Below are 12,295 nucleotides of genomic sequence, written 5' to 3'. Positions count from 1 at the left end.
TACTGAATTGTGATGATGACTTTCAATGAATCATTAAATTTAGCTTACAATTTGAAGGAAACTCTAGAATCTTATTACTAGCTGCGATGAATGATGATTCTTTTGAGTTAAGGAATGTTGATTCTATCGAGATGAATCTAAACTCTCGAAACTAGATACGATGAATATTGATTTCTAGCCCCATTGAAGGGTACTACTTCTTTTCCCAGTGCTTACGAAGATAGTCAATTCTCCCGATAGAGGATGGGCCGGTCTTGGCTGGGAACAGCGACATTATTTCTGCCGTTTCGACAGAGTAGAACCAAAAGATTATTCTCTTCTTGTTAGTTTAATCGAGATGCCACACGTGAAGCTACTTACATCGAACGAATGTTTTTTTTTGCATGACTTCCCTTCCATGAAAGGGTAAAAAAACTGACCCCCTTTAAAAAATATATTTTACACCGAACGCCGCACAAAGCTCTGGCCAAAAATACGCGTTGGTTCGCTTGCGTGTGGCACCTCGGTAATTTTTTATTCAAGTAGTCACTGCGAAAACTCAACTTTAAGTTGAAAGTTATGTCTTCACGGATGCTTTACGAAATAATTCTATATCTCGTCTTGAAATAATTACAAAAACATGGTCACTTACCATGAGCTTTAAGAGTTTTCAATGATCTTTCGGTTTCTTTCGAAAGAGAACATATCAATTGATAATCCTCCTTAACAAAATGTGCTGAACAAAGATAATGGTTTCTAGAAGGTGTCCAAGCTTCTTCTCTCTTACAAAATAGCGCCCATTTTTCGGATAGTTTCAAATCGCCAGGAAATTTGTGAAAAATCACATCTAATTTATTTTTCTTCACTAAATATCGGCTATTTCCGCAAAATGATGCAGCACACCTCGAAGTCATTTTGTGAACTGAAATGGCAAAATCAATAATTATTTCATTTTCTAAATACAAAACTAATTTACATACCTATTTCGATTTCTGCTGAGAGGAACAAATTTACCGTTGTAACAACCAACCAAGACAAATCTCTACAGCTCGCACGTAAGAACAACCAAGGCATACTTTTCCTGCTCACTCGTAAACCGCCGTTTAAACACGCCTGGAATTCCAGGTGGCGGGAACGGGAAAAAGTAGCCCAGATTCGACAGAATATCCAGCGGGAACGAGCTTATTCGCCCGATCTGTCAAAGTGAAGCTTTGTTTACGTTTTAGTTTGTTTACGTGATCTAAATTGGCGGCAGGTAAAAGTGGAATTGTGAGTCATTATCAAATATAAAGTTTATGAATGGTGTTGTTGAGTTCCTCCTCCAAAATTTTGCGTCGAAGACTACTCGCATTTTGGTTTCTCTCCAACAACATCGGCCGCATCCATATACGTTGCCCATACCGACGTTGTTGTAGCAAGCGAATGAAACTTTTCATGAAACGTTTCAATTAAGCAAATGCGTCCGTTCCCGCCGGGTCGTAGTTTCGCGTTTTTTAAACATAGCGGGAACGAAATCAGTTTTTTTCATATGGAGTTTCCCGTCGTCCAGCGGGATTCCCGCGGGACGGCGGGAATATTCGTGCGAATACCGCTGTGTCTAGCCGTCGCTTAAGAGGTAAACAAAATTTTAACCAACTGTCAAAAATTTTCCCACGATTTTCGGCTCGTTACATGGTATGCTGCGACCTGACTGTTAAACGTCTTTGCAAGTGGTACAGGTTTTCTGCTTCAGACTACTTTGCTCAATCAAAAATATCTTCCAATTGAAACACTGAATGTATTATTGTAAATCTACACGGCATGGAAACCAAAGAAGTAAAACGGAATAAAAAACGGTTGATGGCCACTGATTTGATGATTAAATACACAAACTTTGTTATAGTTTGAAGAACACCTTCATATCAACCACTGTAAATTCAGACGAGAAGAATATTATTCTATAGTAGTAAAGGATAGTAGTTGGGACTGACGTCCATCGGTATCACTCTCGTAATGCCGGTGAGCCAAAATTTACCGGCTATCTGTCTGGAAACGCTCGAAATTCGCTGTTTTTCAAACGAGTACAATGGTACAACAGGATGCCGAAAGAGATTAAACGAGCGTGAAATCTAAGGGAGTTCTAAAGCCTATGCGCCGTATACGTGAAGCGGGTAGTCTGACGCTGTGGTTGCAATGTATTTAGTAAATTTTGTAGTTTTTGAGCCCGTGATATTGCATTTGTCAACATGGTCTTTGATTATGATGATGAAGAGTAAAAAAATGAAAAGGGGCTTTTTATTGTTATTATCTAATTTAACTTGGGGGACTCGGCGATTAACCTTTCGAGGTGATTGCTCGGGACCGTTGAATGGAAGGAACAAGATCAGGTCCCTTAAGTAGTACAGGTGAGTTTCACCACACTATCAACCATTGATAGCGGGCGGTGTTAACCAAAACTGTGCAAAAATACCTACCCTATTCCGGAAAGCGGTCTCCTTTTGCTAGTTGGGAAATCTTAGATGTACCTCCTTGTGCAATAGATGGCGACCGTTGTATGAATGGAGCAGAGTTGGATACAATTGTTCTGGAGAGTAATGCCCCAATGCCGCCTCTCGTTTGATGATTTATATTTAATATCGTAACAGCCACGCTACACGAGCCGCAAACTCAAAAACTTGGCGGCGCAAAGAGGGGAACAGCCTAAAAGTTTACGTCAGAAACTTTTCAGCTCCGTGAGTTGAAAACTGCACCCGCAAAGTTTTTGGCAGCTAACCGCAAACTCAAATGCGCCAGAAGAAGAAGATGAAGAAGAAAAAAATGTAAACATAACAAATCTCAAAAACAAAATAAACGAACATATGGTGATAAATTTACGTGTTTATTTTGCAGCTTCAGTAATATTTTGTCATTTTATAGCTAGAATATCAATTATAAATTCACTATAGATCAGGGGTCGGCAAAGTCCAGCCCACCAACTGATTTTATCCAAAAGTTTCAAAAAGTTTAATGATAAAGATTAAAATATTTTATCCTACCACTTTTTATGTAACTTGAGAACATCAAAATCTTCCTTCTTCATGCGAAGAAAGTTAATTATAGTTTCATTTGCATGCTCTGCTACAGTATTGTCCAGCAAACGGTTGCCATCTTCTTGCCTACGCACAATACGCCTGTTGCGTTGCCTGTTGCGTTGTTGCAAGTTTTGGGTACTCAACTCGATGACCCGCGATAGGGTAGTTAGCCACACTTCACTCATCAACAGATTATGCATCTTTTAATTTTTGTGTGCATTGAAATAAGATCTTGTTTGCTTTGAAGGAAGATTTTTGAGTTAACTGAAAAATCAAAAACAAAAACCTCTTTGCGCCGCAAAGTTTTTGAGTTTGCGGCTCGTGTAGCAGTTCGGTAAGGGACGAAAGTACCCTCTTAAACCTACCCGCCCGCTAGGCAATTTCGAGCAAATCGTCCTCAAAAACGTCCTCCATGACACAAACATCGAGCAGTTTTGTATGGTGAGGAGGACAAGGAGGACGATTGCTCGAAAAACGTCCTCCTTTTGTTTCATCCCCATACAAAAATGGAGGACGTTTGTTCGCGCGGAGGACGTTTTGAGAACGATATTTCGAGCTGCCTAGCGGGCGGTTGACAGAAATTGACATTGTTGCTGGTACTATGTAGTTCCACCAAGAGTCCCAGCAATCTGCCATGGAAAAACAGCTGCAAAAAATTTGAAATTTTGTCAACCGGGTATGTAGAGGTAAGCTGTGGGACTTATCATCATCATCATCATCATCATCATCATAATCCGGTAAAAAGGGTCTGGTCCTGATGAAATGGGTTTGGTTGGGTAGAACAACTCGGATAATGGACATCCTACTGCATTTCTTTGTAAAAAAAAATAAGTTCCAGGATATGTAATCGCGCAAAAAACTCAATCTATGTCACCCAGCGCTCGATTTGAGTAAACTTAAATCAACTACATTGTCTCTAGATCGACTAGTTATGTGACTACAGTCTGTTCTCGAGTTACGCGGTTCTCGACTTACGCGGATTCGGAGATACGCGGTTTTCAAAATTTGACAGTAGATTGGGTTTATTACATCGATTTAAATTCCTGAGATGTACAACCACACGAAAAAATGTGTAAATTACACATTTGCATAACTTACGCTTTTAATTTCGTTTGTTGCAATTTATGTAGTTTGAATACGCTTGCATTGCGTTCATATTAATGGACAAAGAAAAATTTTGAATATTCGATGATACATGTACACAATAGCTCGATCTCTTAACTCCTAATATAAACTATGTGTCAAGCAATATTCGAGATACGCGGAAATTCGAGATACGCGGATTTCTGTGGAACGCAAAAACCGCGTAACTCGGGAACAGACTGTAATTCGACTCAAATCATTGTGAGTCGAATCAAACAGTTTAGGATCAAGTCAGAATCGAATCAAATCGAGTCCCAAACAAATCAAAACAGATTCGAGTCCCGGGGGACGCTCCGTGAATTTTCTCACTATAGCGTTCATCATGAACACAATCGGTCCCCTAGACGTCGTCTTGACGTCATGTATTCGCGCTGAGTTGACCATAGTTCACTCGCTGGACATAAAATGAATCTTCAAAAATTCATCTTTTAAATGGCATAAAGTAGGGTGTGTGCGTTCGCACACTTTTCTGTGTTCTTCTCCTTCGGTGTTGACTCCGCCTCGCGGTGGCGGCCGCCGAACCTCCTCATGTGTTCTGTTCGGCTGGTAGTTCGGTGTTTTGGCGGTCGTTGCTTTTGGAAGCCTGAGGGAGAGAAGTGTATATATTTATCTTTATTTATAAAGTTTTATACTTACCATTTGGTTTCACCAGTCCGAAACCTTTGGTGTGTTGGGTTATTAATGTACCCGTGATGCACCAAGTCCGTTGCTACCCTACCCGTTCATACTGAGTTTTGTTTTACATCGGATGGACTCTAATCGCTACGCTGCATACGTGGTGCTATTTTTGGAAGCGTATTTGGAAGTAGGGTCACAAACCCCAGCGAGCTGATTCTTGTTTTGATCCGGCATTTTCGGAGCGAACACACACAGTCGGCTAAAGCGGTGCATACAAACTCAATCGCACGCGCTCAGCGATAAGCTCTCTGTTCATATCGTTTAGCTACATCTTAGCGTGGCGTTCTTTCATTATCTTATTGTTATACAAAGATGTTTTCCAGGACAAAGTTGTTTCTCTTGAGAATATCTTTCGTTTGAAATGTCGTTTGTGGAAATCCGTCTAACAGTTGAAAAGTTGCAGATTGCTAAATAATTCAATTTTGTCAATATTTTTGTTCTTTGTCCGATTTTTACAAACGACATTTCAAATGAAAGATATACTCAAGAGAAACAACTTTGTCACAGAAAACAACTTTCAATCATTTGTAGTTTTGCAGAAACCGCACGACAAAGTTATGATTTATTGCCTTTCAAGGTCAGCTGCTCCTGTTCCATTGTACTGTTCGCTACGCGGCAAGGCGTAGACGAAACATAAACAACCAGCATGTGCAAATGATGTGCGAAGGTGCTGGACAAGCTTTGCTCTACTTGGTCGTCCGAATCCAGGCGTAGCAGTAGTGGGCACGCTTTGCCCTACGCCGTCGTCCGGATCCGACCGTAACCCAGCCAGCCAATTGGCCAATCAATCACGCCGTGGGACGGCGTGGGCTCATGAACGTCGGTCGGCGCATGCGCCGAATTAACCGCTCCGCACCATGAACACTTGTCTGGACAAAATTATAAAAATCAATTCCTTATTCGCGTTTGACAAAACATGTTTGCTTGTTATACAGAAAGAGATATACAAATATGCCTTTTTAGTTGGGCACAAATGTGTCACTACGAAATGTTTAACTTTGATTAAAATGCGGAACATTTTATTTCAATTGTTAATCGCGGCACATTGCATTCTGTCCGTCATGGTGCCCAAAGTGCGGTTCGGCGCATGCGTGGTCCGGCGTGGGTTCATGAACGTCGGTCGGCGCATGATCATGATGAATATATTCATCTGCCGATGCGTTCATCATTCATACCCCGCACCCGCCTGTGAGAGAACCTTCTGCTTTCCTTTCCCCCCTCTGTCCACAGTTTAGTGAACTTCTCACGCGGCGAGTCGACCGGCCGTTTTTTTCATATGGAGTTGAGAAGAGAAAATGAACTTCTCAGAGCCGGAGTGTCGCTTGGGGTCCTAAACAAATCAAATCAGATTCGAATCCCAAACAAATCAAAACAGATTCGAATCCCAAACAAATCAAATCTGATTCGAGTCCCAATCGAATCAAATCTTTAGAATCCGTCAAAAGGGATTCGAATCTTTAGAATCCGTCAAATGGGATTCGAATCTTTGGAATCCGTCTAGGGATCGAATCTTCGAATCTTCCGAATCCCGATTCTGCCAACACTAAAACCTACCCCTCTCGTAGGTAGACTTGTTTTGGTTTACGAAGTGATTGCCGTTTAGGTTTTCTTTACGTTCACTTTATCAAAACACTGTGCAAAGTGCTTCGCGCGCGAGTGGTACAACTACGCCCTTGGCGCGCTGACGCTTGCTTTGTTGGAGTGACCAAATGGCCTGCGAACGGTAGTGCAATTTATAAACAACAATAAGGGACACAGCATCCATGTTGGAGCAATACAAGTGATAAGGGATAGTTTAGCTAAAATTGTTAGCTTATGTAGGTGGCGGGCGTGCATGAAAGGAGCGTAGAATTGGAACACACAAGTGCTCTTTTGTGTCGCAAAACAAATATTATCGTAAGTTTCCAACAAGAACACCATTGAGTTGGAACTTTTTCGGGAGGAAGGGCAAGTAGCCAGACTATCGTTGCAATTGAACGAATCTCTCCATCGCTTCGGGATTACTTCACTGGGTAAGTAAACAATAAGGAAACCACCAGCTCAATTAAGTAGCGTAGGATATTACATAAAACTTCGATACATTCAGTTTTTTAAAGCACAAATCGATGTGGTGGAGTGGGGTGAACGTGTTTGCGTGATGAATTCACTTTTACTCGATTGCAAAACCGGATTGAATCGCGGTGGCTGTAGGTTGAAGGTTGCTTGAAGAGGAAAATTTGAGAATACTCCAACCACAAGTTTTGGCTCCGAACGTCAGCGAGAAAAGTGATAGTGACCGGTTATCTTTTACTTCTAACGTGTATGCCATTGTTTCGTTAGTACATGTCATCAGCGTTATCAGTAGTCGGAATGGTCCACGGTTTTCAGTTGATGGTTTCATTTGTCGTTCACACCTTTTTTCCACAGACAAACCCACGCGTTCGACAATCTAGCCGAGAACAGCAGCACAATGATGCACATGTCCTTCTGGTGGGGCTCTGACGTTGGCGATGTGTTCTTCTCCGGGCTCACCGTCAATGGCACCGGACCGATGGTGGCACTCTGTTTAACGCTTGGCGCACTTTCCGTCGCGTACGAAGCATTTAAGGTAAGCGTTGTCCTAGATAGGCACAACTAGGTCCAGTTCGTTGACCGATAGACGGAGCAACCCAGTTCCGGTAAATCTCTCTTTCAATGATAAACGCTTATCACATGCAGTAGCGAATGAAAGATTATGAGCAGTTCTACGCGCTGTTTATTGGTTGATTTGTAAAGTTTTTCCTTGTGTTACTTTTTTAGATACATGGAGCGAAGGTTCGCGCGCGTACAGCCCGAGAACGTTTCCGTGCTGCCTCCTGCCCGCCGAGCGAAAGTGCGACGCTTTTATCGCTGGAGGGCAGCGTAGGTCAGGGACCACTGTCCGGTGGTCCCTTGACGCGAAGGATCGGCATGTTGCTGTCGGAAGCTATCGTTTTCCTGTTCCACAGCATGCTCGGATACGCGCTCATGCTGACTGTGATGATCTACAACGGGTATCTATTCGTTGCCGTTGTCGGTGGCATGGGCCTGGGGTATTTCCTGTTCGGCCACCTCTCGATGAAGGTGAACATGGAAAACTTTCAAGCGCAACGGACAAAGATGATCTGCACCACGCGCTGCCTGCAGCAGGGTAAGTGTATATAGGGGGGTTCCGCTACGATGGCGAAGTTTGACCGAAGGATTTGCCAACCGCGAATCGGATCGACATCATCTGTACCGCCCAGTTAACTGTCTCCATCGCTAACAAATGTTAAACCTTTAAATGTGCAGCGTATTCTTTCATATCCAATCTTTCTCTCTTCTCTTTTCTTTTTCTTTTCTCGACCCATCCATCTCGATGTTAAAAATCAGGCGAAAGCTGCGCCATGAGTCACTCAGCGCCCTGTCCGTCCTCTGTATGTGACAATCGATTTTAGAAACTTTCCTTTTCACCCGTTCTGCTTCTTTCTTTTTTGTGTGTTCATTCCGTTACGTTTATTATTTCGTTTGTTTTCCTTCTTTCAGCGCACAACCCGATCCAATTACCAAACCTTGCATTAATCAAATTCATCCTGCTGCTTCCCGCTCATCCACCTCCCTATAGCTAACCGTAGTGTTGTTCCCCTGTACGATAATATTATCCTCGCCGCTGCTTTGGAACTGCCAAGGACAGGTTCGAGAGAAGCATGAACGTCACCCTTAGAATTGCGTCGATCTTAAAATCATCCTCTCGCACCTTTTCACGGCACCATCCAGTTGTGTCGTGTTTCATGGATTACCGTCTTTTTTTTTTTTTTTTTTGACTTCCGCTTGATTGCTGCTTGCTGCTCTTTTCAGAATCTATAAATCCTTCCGCGTCAACTAGTCCCGTCGTCGTCCAGCATCCTCAACCGTCGATGCATCTCGAAGATGCCGAACAATCCACCGGCCTAGCCGTAAGCGCCACGGTCCATAACTGTCACTAAGCGAGTAAACTAGAAAGAGCGCTGCCACGTTCGTCCAGCAACACCGATTACTGTTCCCTTGCTAATCGGATGGTAGTGACGAAGAGGGGATAGCACAAATACACCAGATAGAAACAGTGATTTTCAAGGTCTCGGTTCTGACCAGCAGTACATTTCGATGCTTTACTATATTTACCTGGTTGTTAAAGAGGTGCCAACATTACCACGCTAAAGACAATATCTAGTATGAGTGCTATAAGTCTATTCACTTTGTTAGTTTCTGTTTTATTCAACTGATTTGTGATATTTTTTGTTTCGATTGTTATTTTTTACAAAACTAAAAGATTGAGAAACCACGAAGTATATTTTTTGCATTGAATCAATAAAAGTTCAAAGGTATTCGATCGTTACTTGAAATGGTTGTTTTAAAATTTTCAAATGCGTAGCAAGGGAATCAATTAAACAGATGGTTCGATGGAAGTCATGACAAAAGATGAATCTGTTGTTGTATATGCTGCCTACCTCTATTTACAGAAACCAATTTTAAGGCATTTGGGCGAACCTTTTGTAGTCGATTTTCTCCAACTGTACCAAGGGTTTCAGCTGCTCGGCGAATATTCGCATATCTTCTGCAATCGCATCCTGACCCTTCGGTGCCAGCACTGATAGCTCGACGAGGTAGCTCTGGGAAATTGGGTCGGTCATGTTTTTGACAATCTTCGACACCGTTATCTTCATGCGACCCTTGCGAAACATGTATCCTTTGGTGGAGTACTCAAAGTCCAACCGGAAGCCCATCTCGGTGAGGAAATCGATGACGTGGGGTGTACAGGCGATATCGAGGCTGCTTCTGACCAGGGTCGGGCGCGTTCGATCGCCTAACTCCGGCTGCCCGATGTATCGTAGCTGCAGTGGGGCATCCACGTCTTGAGCTCGCCGCACACGAACCGTCATTACCGGCGTCTAAAAGAGTAACGTATTAGAAATATCCTTATAGCCGACCCATGCATTCCCGGCACACCTTCTCGGTGGGAAGTTTAAGGCTGAAACACATTTCTATGTCGCTGAACGTTTCCGGACTCGCATCAACATTATCGCAAAGCCCTCTTAATCTGAAAAGTTTGTAATGAAAAAGAGGAATTTGGTAATACATTGGCAAGCTGCAAGTGTGAATCAGGTTTCATACCGGTGAAGCAAATTTTCGGCAGCTGAGTCTAGGATGGAACCTTGTAGTAGAAACTCCTGATTGGGAATGATGTTTGAACTGAGTGCCTGTTGCAGCAGTTCCGCAGCATTTACTGGGGCCGCCATACTATTGAGAACGTTTTATTTTATAAGTAATTTATGCACAACTAACGAAACTAACTCAGCAGCTGGAATCACATCAAAACATTACGCTCACACGGAACACTGCAGCAGACCGTCCGCGCTCGTAAACAAACTCGACTATGTTCACAGTTGAGGGTTTGATACTTCGTAGTCATTTCAAGCATGCAGTGTTTAAATGTAATGTCAAAATCATATGTTTGTCGCGTCTTTTCAAGCTTGATTCAGTATCAATTGAACGCAGTATATTTAGCGAACCAAACGTATTGTTTAGTTTACGATTATGATTTCTGGATTGCGTGATATAATGCAGAATCAGAAGCAAATATTAAAAATGGTTTACTCAAGTTTGTGTTAAGTAAGAAACCGGCAAATTTGTTGTTTTTATTGTTTTCGTGTTAGTGTGCGTGTCTCGTGCACATGAACACAAACAAAATTCGATTACGATTGAAATTACACAACGCTCTCGCTTTTAGCATTTCTAGTACCAAAACAGGTACAACAGTACAAAACCGCAAATCATTCCTTTCCACTGTGTTTTTTACCGCTGGAGCGCTAAGTCGGGCCTTTAAAAAATGGCGAGCACAAAACTGCATAGCAGCCTGTTTCATCCCACCCTTCGCAAGCTGCAGTGCCAGGGTGTATCAATCGATACACATAATTTGATGTATCCAGTGTTTTTAGTGTACGCATGATCAAGTGTTGTTTGATGCGATGCGCGTTCAACTAATCATAACCCAACAACGATCTTATCATTCAACAGAGAGGACGATGAGGCAGTACAGAACATTCCCAGCATGCCGGGTGTAGCCCGTTACGGACTTAACAAACTACTGGCCCATCTTGAACCGCTCGTTGGAAAGGGTCTCCAATCGATCCTACTCTTTGGAGTGATCGAAAAAATGCCCAAGGTAAGTCATCCTTTGCCCATCAAAAATGCTGCTTTTACATGTTGCAAGAACGGTGATAACGATGATGTTTCCTATTTTTTTTCAAACGCGATAGATTATCGCTTAATTTACGAAATAGGGTTCTAATGTGTCTTTTCATTTTCAGGATGCAACGGGAACGACCGCTGATTGCTCCACCAATCCGGTGATTCGAGCATTGCCGCAGCTTAAGGCAGCTTTCCCACAGTTGCTGATTGCGTGCGACGTGTGCCTATGTCCGTACACCGATCACGGTCACTGCGGTGTGCTCACATCAGATGGTATTATCGACAACGAGCCGAGCATCAAGCGTATTGCGGAGATTGCACTGGCCTATGCTAGGGCAGGCGCAAACATCGTGGCTCCGTCTGACATGATGGACAATCGAATTGCCGCCATCAAGCAGATGTTGCGGGACAACAATCTGGAGAATCGCTGCTCGGTTTTGTCATACTCCGTGAAGTTTGCTTCGGGTTTCTATGGACCGTTCCGCGATGCTGCGAAATCGGCACCGGCTTTTGGAGATCGAAAATGCTATCAACTACCACCGGGTTCGAAAGGAATTGCTAAACGAGCGGCGGTATGTTTTTGGCGTGTTGGGTGCTCTTGCAGACAAATGGCCGTAGGTAATGACGGTATTTCTCCCATTGAATTTTAGAAACGCGACGTTGAAGAAGGTGCTGATATGCTCATGGTGAAACCTGGTATGGCTTACTTGGATATCGTGAAACAAGTCAAAGACGACTATCCAGAGATGCCTTTATTCATTTATCAGGTGAATATCATTGATTAATCCGTACATTGCCAAATACAAATTGTCTAATTAACGTTATTTTAAGGTGTCTGGAGAATATTCGATGCTGTTGAACGCCGCGGAAATCGGTGCGTTTGATTTAAAAACGGTGCTTTGGGAGGTACTCGTAGGCATGCGTCGTGCCGGTGCTGACTGTATAATTACCTACTTTACGCCCGTTCTTCTTGATTGGTTGAAAGAATAAACTGAAACTGTAAAGTAACCACGTGGAAAAGTGGTACTGAGAGAAATAAGGAGCACAACTATTGTGGACAGAAGTATATGGGTAAGGTAAATTATGTTTCAATTGCCGGTTAGACCACCGTCTTATTATAATCATTGAAATATCAGTTCAGAAATAACAGTTCAGGCTAAAGCAGAAACAAAGGCCATTTACTTTGTGAGGGACAATTATTTTTAAAAAATGAGGGTAAGTAAAAGTAAAAATAACATTAC

The 12,295-nt window shown here is 42.7% G+C and overlaps 3 protein-coding genes across 4 annotated transcripts; 2 read left to right on the top strand and 1 right to left on the bottom strand.

Annotated features, from left to right (window-relative positions):
* The first annotated feature begins 7,172 nt into the window (after nucleotides 1–7,172).
* On the top strand, nucleotides 7,173–12,075 carry LOC131285985 (delta-aminolevulinic acid dehydratase). 2 transcript variants are annotated; one of them, XM_058314840.1, is made up of 6 exons: nucleotides 7,173–7,183; nucleotides 10,701–10,802; nucleotides 10,881–11,028; nucleotides 11,174–11,626; nucleotides 11,705–11,821; nucleotides 11,886–12,075. In XM_058314840.1, exons 1-6 carry the CDS (start codon nucleotides 7,173–7,175, stop codon nucleotides 12,042–12,044), a joined length of 990 nt encoding a protein of 329 aa, XP_058170823.1. In that variant the 3' UTR covers nucleotides 12,045–12,075. The 2 variants fall into 2 exon arrangements, with proteins under 2 accessions (XP_058170823.1, XP_058170822.1); XM_058314839.1 differs by lacking the exon at nucleotides 7,173–7,183 and adding an exon at nucleotides 10,360–10,475 and having other exon boundaries at nucleotides 10,594–10,802.
* LOC131285987 (uncharacterized) lies at nucleotides 7,290–8,633 on the top strand. The gene is made up of 4 exons (XM_058314842.1): nucleotides 7,290–7,437; nucleotides 7,629–7,998; nucleotides 8,220–8,263; nucleotides 8,373–8,633. Exons 1-4 carry the CDS (start codon nucleotides 7,300–7,302, stop codon nucleotides 8,406–8,408), a joined length of 588 nt encoding a protein of 195 aa, XP_058170825.1. The 5' UTR covers nucleotides 7,290–7,299; the 3' UTR covers nucleotides 8,409–8,633.
* On the bottom strand, nucleotides 9,076–10,111 carry LOC131285989 (mediator of RNA polymerase II transcription subunit 18). Its single transcript, XM_058314845.1, has 3 exons — nucleotides 9,978–10,111; nucleotides 9,813–9,903; nucleotides 9,076–9,754 (listed from the first exon to the last, which is right to left on the bottom strand). The coding sequence occupies exons 1-3, from the start codon at nucleotides 10,100–10,102 to the stop codon at nucleotides 9,335–9,337; spliced, it is 636 nt and encodes a 211-aa protein (XP_058170828.1). The 5' UTR covers nucleotides 10,103–10,111; the 3' UTR covers nucleotides 9,076–9,334.
* Nucleotides 12,076–12,295: the final 220 nt, after the last annotated feature.

This window comes from Anopheles ziemanni, chromosome 3 (genome assembly GCF_943734765.1).
Source record: "Anopheles ziemanni chromosome 3, idAnoZiCoDA_A2_x.2, whole genome shotgun sequence".
NCBI classification, from domain to species: Eukaryota; Metazoa; Arthropoda; class Insecta; order Diptera; family Culicidae; genus Anopheles; species Anopheles ziemanni.
The sequence above is the reverse complement of the archived record's forward strand: the minus strand, read 5'-3'. Positions and strand labels throughout refer to the sequence as shown.